The sequence below is a fragment of the Aspergillus ibericus genome (assembly GCF_003184845.1).
Source record: "Aspergillus ibericus CBS 121593 unplaced genomic scaffold BO80scaffold_2, whole genome shotgun sequence".
Classification (NCBI taxonomy): Eukaryota; Fungi; Ascomycota; class Eurotiomycetes; order Eurotiales; family Aspergillaceae; genus Aspergillus; species Aspergillus ibericus.
This window is the reverse complement of record NW_020292100.1, coordinates 1225017-1250226: the sequence shown is the minus strand read 5'-3', so window position 1 is coordinate 1250226 and position 25210 is coordinate 1225017. Positions and strand designations below refer to the sequence as shown.

The window sequence follows — 25210 nt, the reverse complement described above, 5'->3', positions numbered from 1 at the left end:
ATCTTCACCGTGCTGCCCGCGTCATGGCCCCCCCCCGGGCGGTTAATTAGCAGCATGGCCTGTGATCCGAATATAGAACACTGGGCCTGGGCAGCCTATCAGTGTCATTCCATTTGCACCCGCCGGATGATCGCTTGGGCCGAACCCTTGGCTGGTGCTCCCCGGGCGGCTATCCGGCGTGGAGGTGGTGATGCTTCTATTCTTGGACACAAGTGAGCCTGCATCATGCAGCCAATTCCTTTCGATGGGACAAAAAAAGCATCATCAGGATCCTCGTGCACAGGCTTTTATATGCTCCCTCCGCCATGCTTCGAGTCCGACACAGCCTTACTTGAATTTTGCTTTGGTCTGTGCTGGCCTGCTGAGCTTGTTGGCGTTGGCTTGCCCTAATTTACACCTATCTTACCTTGACTGTCCTCCAATCATTTGGTCACTCCTGCTCCGTCTCTCCAGCACCGCCCCGCCACTCAGCCTCAACCCAGTGCCAAGGTCAACCGTGGAGTCCGGGGTAAACCTTCCTCTCCGGTGCTGAATCATCTTCCCTGTCATGCGGCATTCCCCGCTGTAGGGCTGAGACTGTTGTGTTCGTTCCTCCAATCATTCGTTCCACCTCGTATTCGACGCATACCCAACATGGCGAGCTTAGTGAATGGCCCCCTGGGTCGGTTCCGCAAACATGGATCCCACAAGCCGCTTCATGAAAGATGGGGAGATGTGGGCATCACGGTTCCGACCGAAGGATCGTGGAACCAGTTGGATAACCCTCATCGGTCGTCTGACCGACGCCCTGTCCACGACGTCTCCAATCGCGGGCATCGGGACCATGCCATTGTCTCGAGTCAAGACGACCGCCGTGCGTCCCAGTCCAGCTCCTTCTCGGTGAAGGCGTTGAACCCTCGCCGGCTCTCCATGCGTATCAGCCAGCGGTCCAAGCAGACCAGCGATCATCCCCCGGAGAGCGACCGTCAGACCAAAGCCGAACGAAGGGTGTCTCAATTCTCCTACCGACCCATTCATCAAGACTATCCAACCGAGATGGCCGAGAAAGCCGCCCGACAGAGCCAGCATGCCCCCAAGTTTCGGTATATCCCCACGGGACCGGGGTACGCCGACGAGCTTGGGCTGGCGGCTGCACCCCGACGGTCCAGTCGTCGGGAGAGTGTCCAGAGCAGCTACACGAGCGAGTTGACGGACCGAAGCGCGCGACACAGCTATCGCCGTAGCCCCATTCCCGGGAATGCGTACGAGGAAGACGACGAAGACGAGTATCATGAGGAGCGGTATTCACGGCCCCTACCTCAACGACGGGACCGAAGTAGTGTGAACTACAGCCGACGGGCCAGTCCATCTATGGAGCAGCGGGGACGATCTGGGCGATACCTGACTACGGCCATGGTCCCGGATGCGGAAGATGTTTATTGGTGATTGATTGTTGTGATGCGGTTCAGCGTCTGCATTGTCATGTCGTAACGGCTGATCGGAGCGTTTTCATACATCTTGCATACATTGGGCGGCGTTGGCGGCTTAGTGGCTTAAGCGAATATTGATTAGCTGAATTGAACATAATTCGTCCTATTTGTCTGATCTACTATAGTACCATACTAGTAGTAGTAAGCATCGAGGCACGGGGAGGTGGTTTCCTTGTGAGGCACTTGCAACGGTTGCCCGTTTGGGGTTCCGGGGGCGCGCCTTCCCTCCGAAAGCCCAGCCCCCTACTACTTAGCAGGCTACTTCTTGTGCCGACTTCCGAATTCCTACCACCACGCACAACTCTGGTCTAGCTACGCGGTTGTTACTATACTAGCAAGGACAGACAGAATTTTAGGCGTTTCTTCTGGATTGCCACGATACTGTGTACAGCACGGAGACTGTACTTACTATGTAACGTTGGACCGCCCATGCCGAGACTGACGTCAAGCTGACGAGCCGCCCCAGGCACCTTGTAGCATCCATTCCAATTTCCAGCACGACGGAGTACGGTGTACGATAAGACGGGGATAAGATAAGATCCATAATTTTCCCATCACTACTATGTCGTGAGACCATTCCTGGGTCGTTCCGACCAATGATCAGGGCATGACGCCATGCTGGGGATCCGAGCAGGACCGTCAGTCCATGACGCCATGTTCACGCAGCCGTCTCGACTATCATATAAATCTCAATGCTGAGAGGACTGGTGAATCGACCTATTCCTCTTGATTTAGATTTGGATTGATCTCATGCCGATTGGTTCATTCTTTTGACCGATTTGACAGTCCACCATGGCAGCGAAGGTGTTTCAGCTCAAGTGCGGGTGTAAGGTGAGTACTTCCTCGTAGCTAGCCCTACCTGGACCGATCTGGATGGCTAATGGATCATGCAGAACGACCCCTGGGGCAAAACAGGCAAGGACTCGTTAGCCGGCGTCCTGTGTTCTAAGACCCCTGGGGCTTTGGAGTGGGATGACTCCAAGACGTATTCCGAGGTTAGCAGCTAGCTGCCGCCATGTCCTCCTCGCTGGGAATGTGTATGCTGACCATGATTATAGATGTGGATGGGTACCTATCCTACCGTTCCCTCTCGGATCCTGGCCACCGACGAACTCCTCAGCGAGTATCTCCAAAAACACCCCGAGGTCGTCGGCCAGTCGGTGCTGGAGAAATGGGGCCCTGAAGTCCCGTTCCTCCCCAAAGTACGTCCATCCGATCTATACTCCCTACCAATCATCCACCACTAAACCTATGCTACAGATCCTCTCCTTCAGCAAAGCCCTCCCCCTCCAAATCCACCCCGACAAAGCCCTCGCCGAAAAACTCCACCAAACCGATCCCAACAAATACTCCGACCCGAACCACAAACCCGAAATCGCCATCGCCCTCTCCAACTTCGAACTCTTCGCCGGCTTCAAACCCCTCTCCGACATCTCTACCCTCATGAGAATCGCCCCCCTCCAACGCTTCCTTCCCCCCGACCACCCCCAAACCTTCACCGACTCTCACCTCCGCGACCTCACCCGTACCCTCCTCAGCCTCCCCGCCTCCCTCATCTCCACCACTGTTAACGAACTCCTCTCCATCCCGGAATCCAACTTTGGTCCGACCCAGCGGTACATCCCGGGCCTCCTCGACCGTCTCCGCAAACAATACCCCGATACCGACCCCGGGAGTCTCGTCGCCGTCTTACTCATGAACTACATGACGCTCGGCCCCGGCGAAGCCGTTTGTGTTCCGGCAGATAGTGTGCATGCGTACCTGTGCGGAGATATCCTGGAGTGTATGGCCCGGTCGGACAATGTGCTGAATACGGGGTTCTGTGCCCCGGCGGAGAGGGATGATGTCGGGTTGTTTACGGAGGCGTTAACTTTCAAGCCGCACGCCGTGGACGAGGGGGTGTTGGGGAGGAGGAAATCGGTGGTTGGGGGGATTGGGGAGGGGAGGACGGAGGTTTATCAGCCGCCGTTTGGGGAGTTTGGGGTTTTGGGCGTGAGTCTGGGAGCCGGGGAAAGGGAGAGGCATGGGAGGCTGGAGGGATTGAGTTTGGTGGTGGTTGTGAAGGGGAAAGGGTGGATGGAGGTGACTGGGGGGGAAGGGGAGGGAGAGAAGTGGGAGATTGGGGAGGGAGCGGTGTTTTTTGTAGGTGCTGGGGTGGACTTGGAGTTTGGCACTGAGAAGGGGTTGTTGGTTTATCGGCCGTATGCGGAGTAAAATGCTGTGGTGCGGGTGATGTGTATTTATAGGGTTGTCCGGCTATGGGTGGGCTGGACGAGTACATGGAGTTGGAGGGAAGATTGCACCTGGGATGTGCTGAAGGGCATTTTATGTCACTAGTCATGTACCTCGTTAATTATAGATCAACTCTAGCCTTACACAGATAGGAATGGTGCTGTTTTCGTTCTCCCCCCGGACCCTGGTTGCGAATAAGCGCCCGCCGATATAGGGTCCGGTCCCCTCCAAGCGCTCAGGCTCCGCGATCGACTCCTCCCACCCAATGGATTCCCATCCACGGCTATCAGATGTGCTATTTTTGGGTGTGCGTTGCTGTCCCTTCCCACGAGGAAGCAGGATGTGTAGATTCGTTCCTGTTCCTGCGGTGCGGAGTCCGCGTCGGTGAGATTAAAATAGACATGCGAGCGGGGGGAGGGTTCCTGGGAGGTTCGCAACAACTGGTGATTATTTTAAGACGGGCGGTTCTCGTCCGGTGGGTTCGTTCTGTGTTTCTGTTTCTGTTTTTGTCTGTGTGTGTGTGTGTTTCAGTGGTGTGTTGTGTTGTCAGTTCTTGTTGCATTGTCCAGCCATTCATTTATCCATTCAGCTTTGCTATCCACTGCGTCTGCTCTGGGAGTGGTCCGTGGATGCATGATGATCCTCCCTCGTGAGGGACAGATGGGGCCGTATCCTCGATCGACTTCCTCATCCGTGGAGTCCTCGTCGTCTGGTCGGGATCAGATGATAATCGGGGTTGTCTTTGGAGGTGTGGTGGTTATCATGAGTGAGTGGACATTCTTCATCACTGTCATTGTCATTGTCTGTTAGGGCTTGGTCCACAACATCAGCCATGTGGACACATCCTCAACTCACCTCATACAAGTCATCGCTGCCACACTCTTCATCCGTTACAAAAAGCGCAGTGCCGATCGCCGTCGTCGTCAACGCGAAGACCGCCTCCTCGCCCATCACTTCTCCCTCTCCACGGGGTACTATCTCGACCCCGAGGCAGCTGCTAGCAAGCCACACACCCCCGAGTATCCCCTCGAGATCTCCTCCTCATCACAACATCAACAACAGGAACCCTTCTCGTGTCTTGACTCCCCGCAGCAGAGAGTCATTGAGGATCCTCCGCCCGCGTACCAACCACTACCTGCGTATAACCCGTCCCGGTATCAGGGTGTGGATGGCATGGTGGGGATCGCGGTTCCGTATCCGGGCGTGACCGCGAGTATGTATATGTCTCAGAGGAGGGCACCCGAGAGGGATTCGAATGCGTTTAGTTTTGCCGTGGAGGAAAGGTTGGATGTTGCGGTGCCTCGTGAGGTAGGGGAAGAGGTGCAGCAGGAGGAGGAAGTGACTTCGTTGCCTCGGGTGGACGGTCAGGTGCCGCAGCGGCCCAGGCCGGTGTTGTCGAGGTTGGTGACGAACTTTGGATAGGCTGGGACTCTTGAAAGATGGTTGCTGTTTCTATTTTTTTGATTTCATTTGTTGGTTTGGTGTTGGTGTTCGGTGATTGGTGTTCGGAGTCAGTGACTCTTGCGGGTTATGGGTATGGTTATGGATGATTATGATTATGATAACGACGACTTGACTGCAGATAGAATGATGGGGGGATATGGGTGCTCCAAGGTACGTCTCTGCTCTGCTTCTCCCTCCCCTGTCACTGTTCTACTGTTATGTGCTTGATTTCATCACATTTTCTCCTTCTTTTCCCTCTTTTGGTATGTGATGGGGCTCGGTGCTGAGCTGAACCAGGATAGGAGACCAACACCACCCCACCACCAGCTGTCATCACCTACTAGAATACTACTAGTAGGATATAGTAGTACGGAGTACTGCTATCGCTGCTACAATCTCGTCTAAATTCCCGCAGCGGGCATGGGATGATGCCAACTGGTGATGGCAACTGGCGCCTGCCTGATCGGGAAGCGGCCCGCCGGGGAAGGAGCAGCTGGGCGGCAAGCCACCGCGAATCCCCTCTTCCCTCCTCTCCCTCCCTCCCTCCCTCTCTCTTCTTCCTCCTCTTCCTCTGCTTTCTCCTTCCTCACTCTCAGCCCATCATCCCTCCCCCTCCGCTTCAATCTATCTCACTTCCTTCGCCTGCAGCTAGGCAATCACCCGGACCCTACAGCTGCACCGTGACAGTGACAACAAACAGCACAAGCACAGAAATCACCGGGCTTCTCACGTCGTCTCCATCACGGCGCGTAGATAAGCTCTGCGGGTGGTTCGGGCCCAACCGCGACGATCAACCGGTGATTGTCCTCGATGTTCCCCCTCTTTTCACCCGTCAGACCCTGGCAGCCGCCGAAGCTTCTGTGCCAATCAATCCAGCGCCCATGCGATAGCGCTGTCTTAGTGACTTAGTCACGACACTGCCCTCCATCGGTCGCTTTCCCCTCTTCCAATGCTACATCGGACTTGAGGGCGATATCGTCTCGAGTCCAGTCCAACTGCTACCTCGTCCGCCATTCCCTGCTAGGGAGCGCCGCTAGCGTCGCTCATCACGTCCATCACGCTCCCCCGACCACATTGCCAGGGATCTCGCCCATCCTCTTAACCGCTGGGGTGACCACTCATCATCCCCCGAACAGGGATCAGCTTGTCTCGCATATTTTCTCATCCTCTCACGACCGCCGAATGTGCCACGCCAAGGTGACCACCAGCTGCAGCCGTGGTTGGATGCCGCCAACATCCCAGCAGCATGCTAGCAGCTCTTCCAGCCGGTTGCCTGCAAGTTGACTGCGCCGCTCAGTTATTCTCCCGACTGACCTCCCCTCTTTTCCCTCTCCAAGTACGCGGACCGGTTCTGCCCCCTGCTTCAGCGGCTCTCCCATGACCAGTGATTGCGTCGGATTCGCCATCCCGCTTACAAAACGAAGGGCGATCCCCCTCCGGTTGACTGATGTTTCCCCTCTCAATGGCCGCGTACGCCCGAGGGGCCTCCCCACCGAGGGAAAATATTGACCGTGATGGAGGGTGAACCAGACTGTCGGGACCAAGATGTGTCGCCTACCCGTACCACCCACGCTGGGCTCCGGTGCCCATCCGCCCTGCACTGAAGGACTTTTTTCCTGAAGGAATTCATCGTCGGTCCCTGGGAGGGTCCTCCTTCTGTCATCCTTTGGGCGATATGCAGCCGCCTTTCGGCCGACGGATTGCTGTGGTCTTCGGTCTTCGTACCCCGACATTACGCTTTTCCATGCCAGTCCCTCGGTGGCTGCTCTGTCCTTTCTCCCCTTCCTGTTCTAGCCCACCTTTGGAGCCCGGCCGTGGGGGCTCTGGATCAGAGGGACCTGACACAAACACGTAGGCGGCGGGCCCTTCATTTTAAGGTACCGTTGTGGACTCGATCCTTCTTAACCTAGTTCTTCCTCCGCGCTCTTGGTAGGGACCTGTGCGGTCGATGCTGACGCGGGCCCTGGATGCTCCAGCCTCGAGTACATTAAGGGCGCTCTTGCGACCATGACGGCCATCATCCAGAAGCTGCGTCGCAAGCAGAAACTTTCCTCCGAGTTGCACTCGCGCTGGGGGGATGTTGCTATCACTTATCCCACCGGTGGGTCCTGGAATCAATGGGATCATTCTTCTGCCGGGGGGCATTCAGCCTCGACCGACCCTGAGCGACGGCATGGCTCTCTGGAACTCAATCGGTCCGCCACCACCCCTCGGATAGGGAGTCAGATACGATCTGGTGCGCGGGCGCCCTCGGTGGATTCGGCCATGACTTTTCCTACGGGCCATTACGACGCACGCGTTGGGAGTCGAATCCGACGGAAAAACCAACCCAGTAGCCCCGGGATCGGATTGGCCATGCCGATGGATTCTCCCGTCGAATGCGATCAGTCCTGCTCTGACGAGTCCTCCGAAGACGAGGAGGATGCTACGGCCGTTCCAGCTCCTCTCAATGTGTCCCGCGATCGAAATCCAAGCAATGGGGAGGAATCCGACGCGTACTCGCGTGCCTCCAAATCCCCACCGTTATCAGTCACCTCTCGCATGCGTCGGTACAGTGTCCAAAGCAACTCAACGGAGCCCACGATATCCGGACCGGGGACCACCAGTTCGAAGCATACTAGTTACACCTCGTCTGCGCCCTCGAATCCGTCCGAAGACCCGCGACCTCATGTACATCGTCTATCTACGCAGCATGAGAAGAAGCCGGTGCGGCGTCCCAAACCGGAGCCGCTGACTCTGCCGACCCAGCCTGAGATGGTGCCGTCGTATGATGAATTGTATGGGTGACCACGGGGTCGAGGGCTAGTTGCATGGGAGGCTTTTTGTTTGATTTAGTTACTGCACATCTGTTCCACTGCTTTGGGGGAGGAACGAGGTACGCCGACCTGGCTTGTGTTTTTGGGTGGATGCGATTCTATTAAGCCAGCCGTAAGAGGGCAAAAGATTTAACCTGCATGCATCGTGGCGTCTAATTGCTGTCGGGAGGCGTTTTGTTTACCTTTTACTTGGTTTTGCTTGTTCCATATAGTGCCTGTCTAACTTTGGTTTATTTGGACAATTCTATCAGTCACACAGGACTTTACTTTTGGCGTCTCGCGGTGGGTGACCGAGGCGACACTACAGATCCGGGCAGGCAGTAGGGCTCCCTTTGGCGAAGCGCCCTTGAGATTCCGCGGATGGCGTAAAGAGGGGGTGGGGGAATGATTGGCCAGGATGCCGGCATGGCTGGGCTGATGTGACAAGTGCAGTGAGGTGCATGCAGGGCCCACGGGCCAATGCCCGGCCACGAGCAAGCGCCGGACCCCGCGAGCACCTTCCTCATCACGACGCCGGCTGGCCCGCCGTGCCATGCGCCCGCCCGCCAATAATCCTGCAGCTGCAGTGGCCGTCACAATCACTGTCACACGTCGACCCGCCTGGGCGGCCTCTGAGAGGCTGGCGTAGCGCCCAGCCAGGTGCTCTGTTGGATGTGGGATCTTCATCCACCGTCCCCGAGCTGGTCCTGCCTGGCCATCCGGTACGGAAACGCTGTTCCCCCCCGCGGACGCCTGCTTTATCAATCCACCATGGCACCGATCCTGCCGTCCAGCCGACGATCTGGTCTGGGACCGGTGCACCATCGCCATTTTTCTACCCTCTGTTCCCCCCGTTTTGTGTTCCCGAGTGTCCCTTATCTGCCTCTCGCTGCGCGGTGTTGCGACGCGGGCTCGGTCGATTACAGCCTCCCGCTCTTCCTTCGTTTGGCCGTAAGATAGACGGTAGTATTGGCGAGGGTGTCGTTGCTGTCTGACGACGACGACGATCGATCGATCCCAAGGCTACCAAGATGATCGGTTTCTGGGGCCCAAGCCCGAGATCTACGATATGGGCTGTGGCTGCCGCCGCGGCGCCTCTACTCCTTCTCAGCCACGTCGCTCCCAGGGCGGCTGCGTTGTATGTGACCGAGGGCTCGCCGTGTTGGGACGTTTGTAACGATCCGACTAATACCACCACGTCTGAAATTGTGTGCTTGGATGCGGCATACAACGATACCACGACGGGGGAGAACTTTGAGAAATGCGTCTCGTGTGCGTTGGAGAGCAACTATACGGATCCGAATTCGTCGCTGACGGACGTGAACTGGGGGCTCTGTAAGTGCGCTGACCTGGCTTCTGTGATTGTGCTCATACGATTAGACAATCTCCGGTTTGCGTTTAGCGCCTGTGTCTATGGGTATCCAGTGAGTATCAATGACATCTCGACGCCGTGTCTGGTGTCCTGCCTGGGGCTGGACGGCGCGCTCGAGTTTGACCTGCTCAATCCGAATGAGAACAACCTGCGGGCGTGGTGTTCGACGTCTGCGTTTGCGGACAACCAGATTGAGACGTGCGAATTCTGCTACAATCTGACTGGCAATCAGGTGTACATGGCCAATTGTGCGTCTTCCTCTTTTACTTACCCTTTGCCATACGCACGTGCAATTCGCTAACCTGGTATGGACGACAGTCTTGGAAGCGCTCCGCTATGACTGCCACTTTCCGGTGCCGTCTCAAACGGCTTTCCCGATTAGTCCCTCGTTGATTTTCTCCGAGTCTCAGTTACCGACCTATACCAGCGACCTCCTGGACAGTCCCAGTGGCGGCGGCGTCAACTACAAACTGGCCACGCTGATTGGCCTCCCGCTGATGGGATTCGTGATCCTCCTATTCATCCTGACCATTGGATGCGTCCTCGGCATCAGCTGGTGGCACCGCCAGTCCCGCGAGGACGAGGAACTCCGGCAATGGAAGACCATGGCGGCGGAACATCCCTGGAATGAGTACCCGCCGCAGGAGATGTACCCGCCGGGGGCATATCAGCAGCAACATCCATACGGCCCGGGGTTCCAGGTCGTGGATACTGACGGTCGCACGCATGAAGTGGGGTACTCCAAGCAGATGTTCGAGACGGTGATGCCGGGAGACAAAGGGAAGGGTCTCGCGCAGGAGTATCCGGTGGGGGACCTGAAGCTGTGATGCAGATGCAGCGATGCAGCGGTGCAGCGGTGCAGCGGACTGGATGAGGATGTAGAGTGATGAGTGATGTTTCTGCTTGATGTTTTGTTCAGTTGATGTGCATAATGAGGATATACCCTGCGGCACAGCATGCACATAGTCTATAGCCCTGGTTGTTGAGCCTTTTGTTTGTTAAATATGAAGTGATGAGAATCCCAACCATGGAAGTAAGCCACAAACAGGACAAAAAGAATTCCAGTAAGAGAAGAGTAAACCTGACACCAACTCAACTCAAGTCAACTCAACTCACCCCACCCCAAACCAACCCAAAGACAAACATAGCCCATGACAGCGAAAGAAGAAGAATAAAGTCTGAAGAGTGTGAAGCATAAGAAAAAGGTTAAAGAAGAAACAAAGACCCTGAGCTGAAAACAGGCACACCCCCCACTTTATACCCTCCCCCTTCTTAAAATAACACAGACACAGAGCAGTACCACAGACGTATCACAACCCGAACACAGATAAACCCCCGAATTTAACCCCCCGAAACGAGCGACTGTTACGAAGGTAACCGCCCATGGCTGCAGGGTCCAAACCCTATCCCGCGGCCGAGACGTCCTTCATCCTATCATCGTTACGGAGTACGGAGTACGGAGTACTCTGGGGGGAGATATCAAGGTGGCTGAGGAAGATGATAGGTATACTGGTATGCTGGTAGGAGGAGGAAGGAGGAGGAAGAGGAGGTGAATGCCGAAGGACTATAAATAAACACGGGATAGATTCACGATAGTAGTATGTGAAGGTAGGATCGTTGGGGTATGATTGGGTGATGGGTGGTGATTGGGTGCAGTGCCAAGATGTTTTGGTGTATGCCAAGATATGGTGATGAGGGGGGTGGGATGATTGGGTGGGATACCATTTTACTCCCGTACTAGGACCTGTGTGTGTGTGTGTGTGTGTACTAGATAGTAGGTAGGTATGTAGCTAGGGTGGTTATTTTTGGATACTTCGAAGGATAGTAAAGACTGGGTACTATAGGTGATTGATATGGATTGGGTTACATACTACATCGGGAGATGTGAGAAGAAGTGTGAGGTGATATGTGATTGTCCTTTTTTTGTTCTTGGTATTATTATTGGCATGGATGGTGGGTTGGTTTTTTGGGATTCTAGTATCTGTATGTTTGTCAGAAGGGAGTAGGATCGGTGTTTACTGGTGTGAGGTATTTCTTGTTGTGCTTTGTACTCCGTGGAGTAAGAATGGTGGAAAGAAAGGGAGGCATCGGTATTGTGTTGTTGCTTGGGAGTTGGTGGTTGGGTGACTGTGACAGTTATTGGAATGGTCTATCTTTAGAATCGTCTCTCGCTGTGATGGTACGGAGGTGATTGTTTAGGTGGTCCTAGGGCTAGCGTACGTTGATTTCTTGACAAGTTGGATCTAGCAGGTTGCGAGAGAAGGTCTAATTTAAACTGTCTGCCTGCTATTTTTAGCTCGTTGGGCAGAAAGGACAGTATTCAGATTAAGCGCTATGCTCGTGGAAGAAATCCACATAATCAAATAAACTCCGCTTGTATCGACGGCTCCAGCTTCCATCCGTCCGATTCACACTCTGCATCCCGTACTGGTTCGCATAGCTTCCGAATTCGTTGTTATCCAGGTAACTCCATGCCAGCGTGCCAATGACATTGACCCCGTCTTCGTGAATCGCCTTGAGAATCTCCTCGAGAAAGTCTTGGTAGTACAGGGTTCGCTCGAGATCGTATCGCTGGGCGTCGCTGTCGCGCTGCGAATCGGCAAACGGGTTAAAGCCAAACTCCGCGACCAGGATCCCCGAGGGGTTAAAGGTATCCCAGATGTAACCGAGCTGTTGTCGGACGTATTGCGGGGCAATCGCCGCGTAGGCGTTGGACATGTCGCCCATCAGCCAGCCGTCAGCTTGGATCATGGTCGTGGCCACACACTCGGGCCATGCGCGGTCCGACTGGTTGGCTGCACAGGCAGAGATGCCCGCTGGGGCTGGGGAGGCGAATTGGGCAACGTAGGGGTCAAAGGCCCAAAAGTCGACGGTGCCGTGGATGGTCGAGATCTGGTCCGGGGTCAACGCGGTGAGGTTCAAATTCGGGGTATTAAGGGCTTCCGAAGGATACTGTTCGCCAAGGAACAGAGGATTGCCCATGATACCGAGGATAAAGTCTTGGTATCGGAGCGCTGCATCCACATGGGTGGAATTAGACGGATCCAGAGGAACGGCCAGGTTGTTGGCGAATTTCACGGTGATCTGTCCCGTTCCTTGCAGCTCCTCCTTGTACCAGTGGTAGACTGCAGCGTGGGCCGTCAGGACGTGGGTGAGATCATTCCAACTACTAAATGATGTGCCAACCCCAATGTTGGGTTCGTTGAAAGTGACCCAATAAGGGACGCGATCTGCGTATCGGGTCATGACTTGCTTGGCATAGTAGAGAAAGTTCTCGGAGAGGGTGGAAAAGTCGCTCAGTTGGCTAAGTGGCATGTCAACATGGTTCAACGTCACAATAGGCGTGATGCCATATTCCAGGCAGGTATTGATGACATCGTCGTAGTGCTGCAGCCCCTCGGTGTTGATGGGTGAACCGGCCACCCCGAAAGGCACGATCCGGGGCCAGGAGATACTGAACGACAGATATGGGACACCGATGGCGGCCAACCGAGCAATGTCCTCTTTGTACAGGAAATAGCTCAAGTCGGCAATGTTCGCATCGGACGAACTGTCGTTGCTCTGGATGGCGCCAATAGTGTCCAAGGCAGAGGGGCCCCGGCCTTCGAGCTGCAAACCTCCCTCAATCTGCCATGCGCTAGCTGCAACGCCCCAGATGAAATCCGAGGGTAGCTTCAGGTCCGCATAATCGATCCTGTTGTACAGAGTCGGCGGGTAGACCAGTTCGCTAGAGGGAACTGGCGTCGGCGTGACAGTCGTCGTGAACGGCGGCGCAGACGTGTAGGACAAATTGGCCCACAAAGCGGCGTATGCACTCTGCCCATACTGTCCGTCAGGCGTAATAGTTTGGCTCGGAAGCAAAGCGTATGTGGTATAGGTCACGTTGCTGGGAAGCAGAGTCGATGCTTCACTGAAGGCTGGAGCAAATGGCGTGGCAAAGGCCAGCGGGGAGCTCAATGCAGTCGCATACCGAGTCGAAGTGACCTGAGTGTAGCTAAAGGAACCATACGAGTATGATGTCCTCGATGCCGGAGACTCCTGAGCAACAGGCGACGCTTGGGCAGGCTGACTCACACCAGCTACACCCAGTGCCACCACACAACTGAGAGAACGCATCTTCAATTCTTCAGACTATCTGATCCTTGGAGACTGACGAGATAACCGTCCTCCTCAAATTTATACTCCCCCGCCATCTCGCTCGGGAATCCAGCGCGGCAGTTCCTCGGACAATCCGAACCATAGACATATCAGGCAGAATCGGCTATATGGCATGAAGAGGTACTCGTTGACCGGAAATGTTTTCAATTTGCGGGGAAATGCGCAGGGACTCGGCATGGGGGAGCCGGGGTGGGGGAAACCCCCACAGCTCCTAACGTCAACGCAATATGAATCGGTGCATTACAAGGATTAAGTGTGGGGTGGTCAATACCCCGTGACGGAGTGCTCCATAGACGACAGCGAGAACAATGCTTTGGTCGCTGTGGTGCAGGAAGTTGTACAGTGTACTCCGTGACTAGCAACATCTCTCCGAACGGATACGAGGTGGAGGCCTGGATCCGCTCAGTCAACACCTCAGGCACCAACGATCTCCGCGTCTTCTCCGACCTGATGATTGTTGACGGCCTCGAAACCTCAAGATCACCCCCTCAGCTTACCCCACCCATCAAAAACCATGTCTTCCCTAAACCAAGACCAGATCAAAACCCTCGAACAATCCCGCCAACGCCTCATCCAACTCACCCATTCCCTCGCCTCCCTCATCACCAGTCTCAACCAAAGCGATCCTCTTCCCTCATGGTATGTCTACCCCAATGAGCCTCTACAGTCACTAACAATCCCAGGACATCTCTCCAATCCCAAGCCACCATCATCTCCAACAACCTCCTCACCATCTCCGACCACCTCTCCGATAATCGTGACCTCCTCGCCAACGTCGTCGCCTACCCCGACGCATCCTACCCCTCACGCGTCCCCACCAACAATGTCGCGCTGGAGCAGGTGCTACGCACGAAACTCGACCCCCGAGTAGAAGACTGGGTCGCTCGAGGTCGACGCGCCGGATCGTCCGATTCGGCGGCCCTAGGGCACGGACAGGGATTGAGTGAACAGGCGCTCTCGGATCTATGGCATTGGGCGCCGGTGGAGGCAAACCAGGAGGCAAGGAGGAGAAACTGGGGTGGGAATTTTACGCTGGAGGAACGGGAAATGGGAATTGAGAAGGTGGTGACCGGGTTGACGAGGGTGTTGGACGATGACGACGATGACGACGAAGATCAGAGTGACAGTGAGGAGGGAGAGGGCGAGGCGGATGAGATGGAGATTGTTGGGGTGAGGCGGAGGTCCGGGGCTGGAGCTGGGTTGGAGTTTGATATTGCGGCTGCTAATAATACGCCTGGAGCTGGGACGAAGGTGGTGGCCCCGGTGGTGCCTTTGGAGGAGATTTTGAGGTTTATGACTACGGGTGCCGTGCCGGGACAGCGTTGACATCTACAGCAGTTAGATCTACAGCAGTGAGGTATCTACAGCGAAAACCTTGGAATAGTGCCAAATAAATTAAAATCTAACAAGTTGAGAACGAAGTTAACCCCGGCGTCGGGTGGTGGGCGCCTTGCCGGTCGGCTTGGGGGACCCAGTGGGCTTGGGAGACACGCCCGTGCTGGTGGCAGTGGGCGCTTTCGCGGGAACCGCTGCCGCAACGGGCTTCTTCTGTGCCTTGGCCGGGCTGTTCCAATAGTACAGCATCTGGCCCGCGAGGATCAGGTTCAGAGAGAACCCAGCAATGAACCCATACAGAATCAACTTGTCATCCACCTCCTGGAGGGTTGTAAAGATGCGAGACAGAGAGCCGGCGAGATAGTTGAAAACCTGGCCTCAGTCAGTAAGGAAATACCTAGATTAAGACAGGTCACATACCGCAAAAGCGCTCAGTTGGCCGGTACCGCCTTCACGCCAGATGGTATAGATCTGAGGAGCCTTGCTGGCCACACCCAGAGCACCTGCTCCAGCCTGCAGCAGAGCCATTGTCTGCGCATCCACCAAGGTCTGGTCAAAGAGCAGTGCATACACGCTCGCCGCCACGACAGCAATGAACGCCGCCGCCGCAGTGGGCCGGTCCGCAAATGTCAACACCAAAACACCCACCACCACATCTTGTACCGCAATCAACGCCGTCTCGCCAAAGGTGCTGAAAGGGAACTGGTTGCGCACGCTGTAAGACAGCGTGATCAGCAGACTGGCTGTCTCGAGAGCGTACGAAACGAAGGATACACCGGCAGACGAGCGAGAGCCGATCAGCTTGAGAATCTGGGGCACCTTGACGATGGCGCTAGCTCCGACGATGGCAATGCCCAGTGCCTTTGAGATGGCGAGAGAGGTACAGGCAGGATCCTTGCTGACATCCAGGTCGACCACGAGGGTGTTGTGGCAGGAGGAGCCGATCAGCGAGACGATCGCATCGTGGACCGGTTCGGGCACCGCCGAAACAACGGGACGGAGGAGGGGTTGGAGGGGTTCGATGATGGTTTTCTGAATCGCGTCCATGGTGTCAGCTGTAGAGGACCGTGGAGTCAAAGAGAAGAGGTCCAACAAGGCCAAGGGAGGGTGGTTGACGGGAGAAACGCACGAAGCAAGGACGGAGACAAAAGCCGGAGCGGCCAGCAAAGGAAACCAACGCATCTCCGGATCTGCGCGTCGGGTCGCTCCCGCCCGCCGTGGCTTTTCTTCGTCTGCGGCTTGAGCTTCACTTCCGCTGCTTGGATTCTGGTATACCAGAACCCCACAACAGGACTCCGCCATGAGTCTCCTCCGGTCCTCGTTGCGGAGGATAGGCTCCCCCGGCGATCCCAGCCGGATATGCTCCCAATGTCTCCTGCACCGAAGCCGTCCCCCTCGATCCTCCCCCGCCGCTCTCCGCACCTTCATCTCATCCTCCCGGTCTCGCTCGAGCATTGCAGACGGCCCCTCCGCCCAGTCGGCCCTGAACAAGACTTACTTCTCGGCCAATCGCGCAGATGATGGCTCGACCAGCAAGAGCGGCTTGATTTCCTCACTATCAGGCGGCAATGCCTCTTCCGGCACGAACTCCTCCGCTGTGCCATCATCAGACCACCAGGTCCACACCTCTGCGACGGTCTCCGAATCCACACAACCAGAGCTCCCTCATCGCCGGAGGAAGCGCCTAAAGGAAGAAGCAAACGCCCAAACGACCAATCCAGACCATGTCATCCCCCCCGACGCCTCCGCACAGCTGTCGAACTTCTCGTCCACCCTGCCCACCTCCTCCCTCCGTCGCAAAATGGCGGCCTTCCTCGCCCTCTGCAAGCCCCGTCTCTCCGCCCTCATTGTGCTGAGCACGACCTCCGCCTATGGCATGTACCCGATCTCGTCCCTCCTCGCGCTCGACCCGTCCATGACCCCGCTACCGACCCTCTCCACCTCAACCCTAACCTTCCTTTACCTGACGGCCGGCACCTTCATCTCCTGCTGCAGTGCCAACTCAATCAACATGTTCCTGGAGCCGAAATACGATGCCCTCATGTCCCGCACGCGCAATCGCCCCCTCGTTCGCGGTCTCATCTCCCGCCGCGCAGCCGTCCTCTTCGCTATCGCAACCGCCATCACCGGTGTGGGTATGCTCTACTTCGGCACCAACCCCACCGTCGCGGCCCTTTCCGCTAGCAACATCGTTCTGTACGGCTTTATCTACACACCACTGAAGCGTTTGCACGTCATCAACACTTGGGTCGGCGCCATCGTGGGCGGCATCCCGCCATTGATGGGCTGGGTGGCCGCCGCAGGCCAAACCGCCACCACCGGCCACGACACCTGGCGCGATATGCTCTTCAGCAAGGACAGCATCGGTGGATGGCTAGTAGCCGGCATCCTCTTTGCCTGGCAGTTTCCCCACTTCAACGCCCTGTCCCATACCATCCGCGAAGAGTACAAGCGCGCCGGCTACAAAATGCTGTGCTGGAAGAACCCCGCCATGAACGCCCGTGTCGCCCTGCGCTACTCGGTGCTGATGTTCCCCATCTCCATCGGCCTCTGGTGGGTCGGTGTCGTCGGCCACGGCTTCCTGGTGAGCAGCTCCGTCGCCAACGCCTGGTTAGTCAAGGAAGCGTACCACTTCTGGCAACACCAGGGCGCCAACGGTACCGCCCGCGGTCTCTTCTGGGCGAGTATCTGGCAGCTCCCTGTCCTCCTCATCGGCGGTCTCGTCACCAAGAAGGGCCTTTGGGATGGTGTCTGGCGGAAGGTCCTCGGTCAGCCCGACCCAGAGGACGAGTACGTGTATATTGACGAGGACGAGGAACCGGTGTCGTCACCATCAACCACAGCGGTGACTCGTGCAGCATGATTACACCCTATAAACAGAACAAAAACCAGAAAGAGAGGAAAATGTATCCTCCCATATCATTGATACTTGTATGGATGTATTAGATTCCCGTTTGGTCGGCGTTTGTATAACAGCAGCTATGATTCATCCTTTATTCTCTTTCTTTTACTTTGTAACATTGTGATGTAGATATGTGTTAATCTTGAACGATCGCCTTTCTCGAGTTCACCCCATCTATACAGTATTCGATTCATTTCGGATTCATACACATGAGTAGAGAATCATCTAACGTACATCCATACATACATAATACACACTCAGCGAAACCATCACCGCCTCAATCCATACAGCTTCGCCACCTCCTCACTAATCTTACTCGGTGCCTTGACCATCGGATCCTCGCCCATTTTCCCGATCTTCGGGAACGCAATCACATCCCGGACCGACTCCTTCCCCAGCATGACAGCGACGAGACGATCAAAGCCCAGCGCGAACCCAGCGTGCGGCGGACATCCGGCCCACAGGGCACTGAGGAGATGTTGGAAATCGTCGATGCGCTCCTTGGGCATGCCCAGGATCTGCTTGAAAATGTAATTCTGGGTCAGGGCGCAGTGGATACGACGACTGCCGCCGCCGAGTTCGACGCCGTTGACGACGAGGTCGTAGTGGTCGGCGATGGCTTTGGTGGGGTCGGTGCTGAGGAGGTCGACGTCTGCGGCGGTCTTGGGGGCCGTGAAGGGGTGGTGTGTGGCGGAGAAGCCGGCCGTGCCGCCTTGGCCGGGTTCGGTGCCGTCGAGGGGAGTGAAGAGGGGGAAGTCGACGATCCAGAGGAATTCGAAACCTTGGGGGGCTTCGATGATTTTGCTGGCGATGGCGACGGGGGCGAGGGCACGGCGGAGGGCGCCGAGTTGGGTGGAGCCGCCGGCGAAGGGGCCTTGTGGGCGAGCCTGGAGGACGATTAGATCGCCGTGGTTGAGGTCGAGCATTTGCTCGAGCTTTTCGGCGGCTTCGAAGCCGAGGGCGCCTAGGCCGTTGAGGGGAGTGGAGGCGTCGTAGATGAAGATGCCGGGGGCGCCGTCGGGGTTTTTGTTGAAGGATTCGCCCTCGCGAGAGTCGAGGAAGCGGGAGATGAATTCACGGGTGGCGCGTGGGGACTGGTCGATGGTTTCGACCTTGAATGCCTCGACGATTGGGTCTGTCAGGGGGGTGATCTTCTGCACGAGGTCGGTAGGGAGGATATGTTCGATGCGATGTATCTCCATTTCATGGCGGGTATCCGGCTTGTCTGAACCGTAGCGGGTCATTGCTTCTTGGTAGGTCATTCTGCGGAATGGCTGAGCAGGAATCTCCTCCATCAGGTTGGACCACAGGCCTCGGATCAGTGATTCAACGACTGTCATGACATCTGCTCCGCTGGCGAAGGCCATTTCCATATCCAACTGGATTTGAATGAGCAGAAGACTTCGATTGGGATTTTAAGATCTCACCTGAGTAAATTCCGGCTGTCTATCAGCGCGGAGGTCTTCGTCGCGGAAGCAGCGCGCAAACTGGAAATATCTCGGCATTCCACTCGCCATGAGAATCTGCTTGTACTGCTGAGGACTCTGCGGAAGAGCATAGGCCTTGCCCTTCTTTCTGGTAGGGACTATAAACTCACGAGCTCCCTCCGGAGTCGACTTGAAAAGCAACGGGGTCTCTATCTCCACAAAAGCCGGGTTGGATTGTTCCAGTACCTCGCGGCAGACATTGCGCGCTTTCGCTCGGAACCGGAGCGCATCGCGCAGCTCGCTGCTAGCTCGCAGTTGAAGATGCCGGTGCTTGGGCGGGTGGACGACTTGCTTTCCAAACATCACAATCTCACGCGGGAACTCGTTCAGGGGCTGGATTGACTCCAGCGCAACCTCCCAGGGATCCGCACGCTCTTCTTCCGGGGTCCTTGAAACCTTGCGTTTAATTGTCCCCTTAACAACGACTGGACTTCCTCTGCTAATCTTCTTGAGCTGAGAAAGTGTGTTGCTGCTCTCATTTGAGAGTAGTTGTATAGAGCGATTCAGGTTGGGTTCGAACAAGGGAACGAACGAGAGCTCCTTGCCTATATCATCGCGCTTGTCTAGGTAGCCATGAAGAACCACCGATAGGCCTTCATGCCCCTCAGCGCGTAGAGTGTCGATGTCCCATGTCGCCTGAGAGAATTCAACTTTGTTATGGGATGTTAGCATCCTCCGGTGCGTGCAATTGCTTCAACTTGCTCTTCCGAGTAGAAATGCCGAGACGATTGCATCTGGTGACAGGGCAACGAACTCGATTGTTTGAACTTATCTAGGAATTCTGCAGGCGATACATTGGCGCGATTCTTTTCGCTGAAGTCGTGAAATGATCGTACAGGGGAATGAGCTTGCAATGCTGCAGGCCGGCCGAGTTGCGTGCCGCGGAAGTAATTGGAGATCTCCACATAGGTTGCACGGAGGTGAGGGGGGCATCGTGCCGCCCTGGCGAGAAACATTTTGCCACGAATCAACCTGAAGGTGCACACGGGGCAGTAAAGAGGCCAATGGCAGCAACCGTCCTGGTGAGGCGATGCAATCGAACGATGTTCCTGATGGAATCTTGCGATACTCCGATGCCCGGGCGGAGATATAGGGCAGAATGGTGCACTCCGCCTTCCTGGCCGAGTCTAGCGTCGTCCACACTGACAATAAAATGAAAATCTGCGGCGCCGAGTTCCTTTCCCTCTTCATCCTTCCAAGTTTTATTACTGTGAGTGCTACCTTTGCAAGTCGACACCTGTTGCATCCTACTAACATCAAATTTAGATGATGAAAGCCTAGCGTGTTATATATGACCTTTTCTCCTTCCTGGAGCCCATCTGGCTCTCCTTTCGGGGCTTAAGGGCTGATGGGTTCCGGTTGGAGAGAGGATGAAATCTGCGTTCGGCACACCCACCTTGTTACTTAACGGACGCGATTAAGGCATCTCTGACCCACATATTACTTGGAGGTGTTGACGCCTCGGGAGGTGGCGTGCTGTATGACTCTTAGGTGCTGCACCTATGACAGAGCTCTGCAGCAGGCCAGAGGTATCAGTTAGCATAGGACAATTGAAATTCTTATCACAGGTCTTTCTGCCAGTAGTGTGTCCTGAGCTTCTTGTACTGTGTAAAACTTTTTGTGCTCAGTGCCTTGGTGCCTTGCGGGGATCGCCGCTTTCACCAACCTCCAGGCCGTCACTCACGACAATCATGAGTACCTCGACTATTCTCCCAAGCGTTTACTAACTACGATAACTCTTGTATTTCAATTGACAAAAGCGAGCTCTCATTATCTATATCATGACATCTATCCATTCGTCATACAAACGGCAAGATTATATGCGAAGGATATTGTCCCCCCAGATGGAGGACATGTGTTCCATGTGATGCCAGCTCCTGGAATTCACCGTCTTCCTTGAACTCGCCTCGCAGCAGTGGACTGTTCCCATGAATCTCGACACGTACACTCTCCCCAGCCTCGTACTCCACCCCCATGGCCCAAATGCCAATTTCCAGCTTCACAATGTCCCCAGGGGTAATATATTCGTCGCGGTCGTGCGGATGAAAGGGAAAGTTCTCATGGAGAGACTTGGTTGGATCGATGGCTCGACGTGAGGCCCGCAGGATTCCCAACGACCCGACATGGAACATGAGGTTGTTCTTCTCCCGGGGCGAGATGCTGTCCACACTGCCTGGGTTGACACCGTACTGTGCGATTGACGACCAAGGAATGTTGAGATTGAGGAGAGCCTTTCCTTGCGCGTCGAGCTTGCGCACCAGAACATATACATCCAGGTCATGGAAGTCCGGGCACGACATGTATACCACTGCCTTGGGGATCCCTGCCAGTCGCGTCCGGCTGGGGAAAGTATAGGTGAAGCTCGCACAGTCTTGATACTTTTCGGAGTTGTATGACACTGATGAATCTGCACTTGGGGCATCAGGACTCAAACGGCCTTCAGGCTGAAAGTACATCTTGCGATACTCAGTCCGCGGGATCGGGTAATCCTCCTCCGTGATATTGTACAGCGGGTCTTGATTGAATCGCAGGATGGTGGTCCGTACCCTGGGTGTCTTCTCCCATCCATTATCGGCGCCATTCAGATAGCGGTCGAAGAAGGAAGCCATTTCGGCGGCAGAATCTTTGCAATTCCACATATCGTACCATTCCTGCCAGGGACAAAGACGCAGCCATTTATCAGGTGATTGAACCTGGAGCCACCCGCGCAGTGACCCCATCGTGTGCACGAAACTGGTGTACGACGCCGTGATATAGGTGGGAATGTTGATTTTGCTGATATCAGGTCGTTTGTCCTTCCAGTAGAGACTATCCGCAGTTCTATGTCGTCGATACATCTCATGGAAATCTTCGACGCCCCCGTGGCCCTGGATGTTGTGGTCGATTATAAAATCAAATAGACCAGCGTCGAAGACGCCCCCTCGCACGAATTGCTCCCGGTACAGATCACCGCATGCCTCCCAGGGAGCAATAGCCTTGAGTGATGGCGGTTGCAAGGCAGCGATAAACCACTGGATGATTGCCAGATGCGAGTTTCCCGCCAGTCCAACACTCCCATTGCACCAGGACATTTTGGCCACGGCTTCAATTACATCGTATCCGTCTTCGGCTTCCTGAGTGCCCATAATGCCCACCGTACCATCTGAATCGCCAGATCCACGGGCATCCACGTTGATGATTGCGAAGCCACGAGGTACGAACTCGGCTGGATCGGGCCCTTCAAATTTCTCCAGTCCACTAAGCACGCCTTCAGGAATTCCGAGGCCCCAGGGAAGCACCTTTAACATGCTGATTCCATTGAACTTTTTGCCAAACGGACTCCATGCTAAAATTGCAGGCACTGCCTTGGAGGTGTCTGTGGGGCGATAGATGTCGCAGTATAGTGTGCTTCCATCGCGGACCTTGATACCCACGTCGTGCGAGGCGTGGATGTCGCATGGCAAGGGACGCGAGCCATTCTTGCTCCAGCCTTTGGGAAGGACTTCTTCACGAAACCCAAAGGGCTGATAATTATTTCGGCCCACGGAGGGCTTGTCAATTGGACGAGTCGCAATCGGTACAGGAGAAGGCATGTTGAAAGTTGCTAACGATGGTGACCCAAAGACAAAAGGCCTATAGGCTTCTTTTGAAGGCTGCCAGGCGTTCATGCTAGCGCGTATCGGCTATTATCGCAATCATTGTCGCTTATCCACATGGGGTCTTTTCTTCTGTCTGACCGTCGGCATGTGGACATTAAGCGTTGCCCGGGTCTATACTATCCACCCCGGCCGAGCTCGGGCGAGTTTACAGCATCGCACCCTACCATTCGGCAGTTCGCAAACTCGCATACAGTCATTCGGACACAGCAAGCGACGTTTTCCGCCTCGGATGGGATCAGCTCGGCCGGGGTAATGGGTGGGCTCGGATGGAATCACCTGTCAGAGACGCAGTAGGCATAAAATAGTGAACCACCCTCCGTCACCAGAGCCTCAAACATCGTCCATTTCCATATCAGAGCACAACTTCGGTTGCATTTTTACAATACCTCAATACATCACACACCCAACATACACTATTAACTATTCTAATCATGGCCCCCTCCCGTATCGACACCCCCGAGCCCATCCCTTCCCCTGCCCCGGAAAAACTCCAGTCCATACAGAACCAGAATCTTCACTATGGCGACTTTCGCGACGACTTCTTCCGGGACGGTTACGCCGTCATCAAAGGCGTGCTCAGCAAAGAGCGCGCCAGCGAATACCAGGACTCGGCCCTAACCTGGCTCGAATCATTCAACCTCGGCTTCGACCGTAACGACAAATCCACCTGGAAGAAAGAAAACCTCCCGCAGAGCTGGAAGGGCGGCATGTACCTACACTTCTCTGCCGCGCACGAGAAATACGTCTGGGACGTGCGATGGTAGACACCCTTCCCCATCTCCCTCCGTCTCCCGCTGACAGCAGCCCAGTGAGCCAAATGTCATCGCCCCGTTCGCCAAACTCTGGCAAACCGACGAGCTAGTCGTCTCCTTCGACACCATCAACATCACCCTCCCTCAATCCATCGTCGGCGCCTACGACTCCAAACCCTGGCCCCACTGCGACCAAGCCCCCGAACGCAAGGGTCTAGTCTGCGTCCAAGGGATCGTGAATCTCTCCAACGCGGGCCCCGATGACGGTGGTCTAATCGTGATGAAGGGCTCTGCGCCACTCTTTGACCAATTCTTCGAAGAGAATCCTGTTACGGGTCCCACACCCTGGCGTACCGCCAAACACAAGGATTTCCATCCCTTCCACGATAAGGATCTGGACTGGTACCGGGAGCGCGGGTGCGAATTGATCAAGGTGTGCGCTGAACCCGGGGATCTGATTCTCTGGGACTCGAGACAGATGCACTGGGCGCAGTTTGGAGAGTCGGATGTTGTGCGTACGATTGTTTATGTGACGTATACGCCGGCGGAGTGGATGGGGGAGGAGGATCGGGAGAAGAAAAGGGAGTTGTTTGAGAAGTTTGAGACGACGACGCATTGGCCGCATACGAATCTGTTTACGCATGGGAAGGCGATGGTGAAGAATGAGGATGGGGAGGAGGTGGTGGATCCGTTGGAGAGAGATGAGCCTCTTACCAAGCCGGTTAGGAGTGAGCGGTTGTTGCAGTTGGCGGGGGTGGTGCCTTATTGATTTGAATAGTTTGTTTTATACCTGAAGAGTAAGGCCACTGCATTGCTGTATATACACACTCGTTGATTATTTCATACGCTTCAACTATAAGTAACTCCATTCCATATACCATGTACAACCCCTCCTGTTCCATCTGGTGACATTGCATCGTCACCTGCACTTATGGACCTTCCCCAGAGCACAATATCACAGCTGCGAGACCACTCAAAAGCCACGATATATCAGGGTTGTCACACGACAGAAATACTCCATCTCGTGGCTAGAGCAGACCAGATCTGGCCAATGCCGGCTCACCGTATAATTTCCCTGTCCTCAATGACTGGAGCCTTAAGTGCTAGGATCCACAAGGAGTCTCACACAGTCTCCATTCTGTTTTACCCATTGTCATTGTGGTTGCCATATTACTATTTGGATAATCTCCCTAGACTAAGTCACGCTTGAGGGGACCACATTTCCATTCTTTGCGTCTCGCATACCAGGGTCTCATCCTGGACCTTTTAGTCAGTCGTATATTTGCTGCTGGACTCTTGAGATCTTGCAATGCTCCTTCGCCTATGTTTTCGATGAATCACCATCCAGCTTTCTTTTCCACCGGGTAACCATCGTACCAATAATCTCAACCTCCAGTAGTGTACCAACCACTGGAAGATTATTTCATTATGCGACTTGATCGGCTCCTTCTGGACCGAAACGTTGATCTCATATCATCTCTCCAATCTTGGTTATATACGGCTTCCACTAGGATTGATACCAGTCATGCTCAGTGACGTTAGCAGACACCCACCATGACTGCAGAGGCTCAGGCAAGACTCAGCTAAGATGTAGGATATCGTCGTCTTTCGGCTAGCCCAGGAGTGT

General features: G+C 55.2%; 14 protein-coding genes across 14 annotated transcripts; 8 read left to right on the top strand and 6 right to left on the bottom strand.

Annotated features, from left to right (window-relative positions):
- The first annotated feature begins 185 nt into the window (after positions 1 to 185).
- On the top strand, positions 186 to 1793 carry BO80DRAFT_84642 (uncharacterized protein). Its single transcript, XM_025724849.1, has one exon. The coding sequence runs from the start codon at positions 634 to 636 to the stop codon at positions 1423 to 1425; it is 792 nt and encodes a 263-aa protein (XP_025580296.1). The 5' UTR covers positions 186 to 633; the 3' UTR covers positions 1426 to 1793.
- BO80DRAFT_490258 (mannose-6-phosphate isomerase, class I) lies at positions 1769 to 3851 on the top strand. The gene is made up of 5 exons (XM_025723626.1): positions 1769 to 1881; positions 1936 to 2300; positions 2363 to 2464; positions 2528 to 2671; positions 2730 to 3851. The coding sequence occupies exons 2-5, from the start codon at positions 2262 to 2264 to the stop codon at positions 3681 to 3683; spliced, it is 1239 nt and encodes a 412-aa protein (XP_025580295.1). The 5' UTR covers positions 1769 to 1881; positions 1936 to 2261; the 3' UTR covers positions 3684 to 3851.
- Positions 3852 to 4463: 612 nt separating this feature from the next.
- Positions 4464 to 5586, top strand: BO80DRAFT_431098 (uncharacterized protein; the record flags this gene model as incomplete). Its single annotated transcript, XM_025720725.1, has 4 exons — positions 4464 to 4467; positions 4567 to 5101; positions 5288 to 5315; positions 5503 to 5586. The coding sequence occupies 4 exons, from the start codon at positions 4464 to 4466 to the stop codon at positions 5584 to 5586; spliced, it is 651 nt and encodes a 216-aa protein (XP_025580294.1).
- Positions 5587 to 5957: 371 nt separating this feature from the next.
- On the bottom strand, positions 5958 to 7014 carry BO80DRAFT_84589 (uncharacterized protein). The gene has a single exon (XM_025724848.1). It carries the CDS (start codon positions 6875 to 6877, stop codon positions 6314 to 6316), a length of 564 nt encoding a protein of 187 aa, XP_025580293.1. The 5' UTR covers positions 6878 to 7014; the 3' UTR covers positions 5958 to 6313.
- BO80DRAFT_421154 (uncharacterized protein) lies at positions 6754 to 8353 on the top strand. The gene has a single exon (XM_025718538.1). It carries the CDS (start codon positions 7152 to 7154, stop codon positions 7929 to 7931), a length of 780 nt encoding a protein of 259 aa, XP_025580292.1. The 5' UTR covers positions 6754 to 7151; the 3' UTR covers positions 7932 to 8353.
- BO80DRAFT_84790 (uncharacterized protein) lies at positions 8056 to 9051 on the bottom strand. Its single transcript, XM_025724851.1, has one exon. The coding sequence runs from the start codon at positions 8768 to 8770 to the stop codon at positions 8180 to 8182; it is 591 nt and encodes a 196-aa protein (XP_025580291.1). The 5' UTR covers positions 8771 to 9051; the 3' UTR covers positions 8056 to 8179.
- On the top strand, positions 8544 to 10430 carry BO80DRAFT_397334 (uncharacterized protein). Its single transcript, XM_025717379.1, has 3 exons — positions 8544 to 9274; positions 9320 to 9559; positions 9630 to 10430. Exons 1-3 carry the CDS (start codon positions 8971 to 8973, stop codon positions 10136 to 10138), a joined length of 1053 nt encoding a protein of 350 aa, XP_025580290.1. The 5' UTR covers positions 8544 to 8970; the 3' UTR covers positions 10139 to 10430.
- A 1107-nt stretch (positions 10431 to 11537) lies between these two features.
- BO80DRAFT_84482 (glycoside hydrolase family 1 protein) lies at positions 11538 to 13797 on the bottom strand. Its single transcript, XM_025724847.1, has one exon. The coding sequence runs from the start codon at positions 13425 to 13427 to the stop codon at positions 11637 to 11639; it is 1791 nt and encodes a 596-aa protein (XP_025580289.1). The 5' UTR covers positions 13428 to 13797; the 3' UTR covers positions 11538 to 11636.
- A 12-nt stretch (positions 13798 to 13809) lies between these two features.
- Positions 13810 to 14836, top strand: med8 (RNA polymerase II mediator complex subunit MED8). Its single transcript, XM_025718537.1, has 2 exons — positions 13810 to 14108; positions 14153 to 14836. The coding sequence occupies exons 1-2, from the start codon at positions 13984 to 13986 to the stop codon at positions 14793 to 14795; spliced, it is 768 nt and encodes a 255-aa protein (XP_025580288.1). The 5' UTR covers positions 13810 to 13983; the 3' UTR covers positions 14796 to 14836.
- A 55-nt stretch (positions 14837 to 14891) lies between these two features.
- On the bottom strand, positions 14892 to 15931 carry BO80DRAFT_397324 (putative monosaccharide-P-dolichol utilization protein; the record flags this gene model as incomplete). Its single annotated transcript, XM_025717378.1, has 2 exons — positions 15225 to 15931; positions 14892 to 15176 (listed from the first exon to the last, which is right to left on the bottom strand). Exons 1-2 carry the CDS (start codon positions 15849 to 15851, stop codon positions 14892 to 14894), a joined length of 912 nt encoding a protein of 303 aa, XP_025580287.1. The 5' UTR covers positions 15852 to 15931.
- Positions 15932 to 16087: 156 nt separating this feature from the next.
- Positions 16088 to 17867, top strand: cox10 (protoheme IX farnesyltransferase). Its single transcript, XM_025718536.1, has one exon. The coding sequence runs from the start codon at positions 16105 to 16107 to the stop codon at positions 17665 to 17667; it is 1563 nt and encodes a 520-aa protein (XP_025580286.1). The 5' UTR covers positions 16088 to 16104; the 3' UTR covers positions 17668 to 17867.
- On the bottom strand, positions 17848 to 20223 carry BO80DRAFT_397319 (aspartate--tRNA ligase MSD1). Its single transcript, XM_025717377.1, has 3 exons — positions 19948 to 20223; positions 19134 to 19843; positions 17848 to 19085 (listed from the first exon to the last, which is right to left on the bottom strand). Exons 1-3 carry the CDS (start codon positions 20147 to 20149, stop codon positions 17976 to 17978), a joined length of 2022 nt encoding a protein of 673 aa, XP_025580285.1. The 5' UTR covers positions 20150 to 20223; the 3' UTR covers positions 17848 to 17975.
- Positions 20224 to 20876: 653 nt separating this feature from the next.
- Positions 20877 to 22765, bottom strand: BO80DRAFT_475104 (CocE/NonD family hydrolase; the record flags this gene model as incomplete). Its single annotated transcript, XM_025723199.1, has 1 exon — positions 20877 to 22765. The coding sequence occupies one exon, from the start codon at positions 22763 to 22765 to the stop codon at positions 20993 to 20995; it is 1773 nt and encodes a 590-aa protein (XP_025580284.1). The 3' UTR covers positions 20877 to 20992.
- A 497-nt stretch (positions 22766 to 23262) lies between these two features.
- Positions 23263 to 24352, top strand: BO80DRAFT_344820 (uncharacterized protein; the record flags this gene model as incomplete). The annotated part of the gene is made up of 2 exons (XM_025715295.1): positions 23263 to 23591; positions 23641 to 24352. 2 exons carry the CDS (start codon positions 23263 to 23265, stop codon positions 24350 to 24352), a joined length of 1041 nt encoding a protein of 346 aa, XP_025580283.1.
- Between the last annotated feature and the right edge of the window lie 858 nt (positions 24353 to 25210).

Bases quoted from the DNA above. Each gene is read 5' to 3' on its own strand.
- BO80DRAFT_84642 (XM_025724849.1), top strand. From the start codon at position 634: ATGGCGAGCTTAGTGAATGGCCCCCTGGGTCGGTTCCGCAAACATGGA.
- BO80DRAFT_490258 (XM_025723626.1), top strand. From the start codon at position 2,262: ATGGCAGCGAAGGTGTTTCAGCTCAAGTGCGGGTGTAAG. The intron at 2,465-2,527 runs GTTAGCAGCTAG...CCATGATTATAG, and splicing joins ACTCCAAGACGTATTCCGAG to ATGTGGATGGGTACCTATCC. The intron at 2,672-2,729 runs GTACGTCCATCC...CCTATGCTACAG, and splicing joins AAGTCCCGTTCCTCCCCAAA to ATCCTCTCCTTCAGCAAAGC.
- BO80DRAFT_84589 (XM_025724848.1), bottom strand. From the start codon at position 6,877: ATGTCGGGGTACGAAGACCGAAGACCACAGCAATCCGTCGGCCGAAAG.
- BO80DRAFT_421154 (XM_025718538.1), top strand. From the start codon at position 7,152: ATGACGGCCATCATCCAGAAGCTGCGTCGCAAGCAGAAACTTTCCTCC.
- BO80DRAFT_84790 (XM_025724851.1), bottom strand. From the start codon at position 8,770: ATGGCGATGGTGCACCGGTCCCAGACCAGATCGTCGGCTGGACGGCAG.
- BO80DRAFT_397334 (XM_025717379.1), top strand. From the start codon at position 8,971: ATGATCGGTTTCTGGGGCCCAAGCCCGAGATCTACGATATGGGCTGTG. The intron at 9,275-9,319 runs GTAAGTGCGCTG...TCATACGATTAG, and splicing joins GGACGTGAACTGGGGGCTCT to ACAATCTCCGGTTTGCGTTT. The intron at 9,560-9,629 runs GTGCGTCTTCCT...TATGGACGACAG, and splicing joins TCAGGTGTACATGGCCAATT to TCTTGGAAGCGCTCCGCTAT.
- BO80DRAFT_84482 (XM_025724847.1), bottom strand. From the start codon at position 13,427: ATGCGTTCTCTCAGTTGTGTGGTGGCACTGGGTGTAGCTGGTGTGAGT.
- med8 (XM_025718537.1), top strand. From the start codon at position 13,984: ATGTCTTCCCTAAACCAAGACCAGATCAAAACCCTCGAACAATCCCGC. The intron at 14,109-14,152 runs GTATGTCTACCC...TAACAATCCCAG, and splicing joins AGCGATCCTCTTCCCTCATG to GACATCTCTCCAATCCCAAG.
- cox10 (XM_025718536.1), top strand. From the start codon at position 16,105: ATGAGTCTCCTCCGGTCCTCGTTGCGGAGGATAGGCTCCCCCGGCGAT.
- BO80DRAFT_397319 (XM_025717377.1), bottom strand. From the start codon at position 20,149: ATGTTTCTCGCCAGGGCGGCACGATGCCCCCCTCACCTCCGTGCAACC. The intron at 19,844-19,947 runs GTTCGTTGCCCT...CCCATAACAAAG, and splicing joins AGATAAGTTCAAACAATCGA to TTGAATTCTCTCAGGCGACA. The intron at 19,086-19,133 runs GTGAGATCTTAA...ATTCAAATCCAG, and splicing joins GACAGCCGGAATTTACTCAG to TTGGATATGGAAATGGCCTT.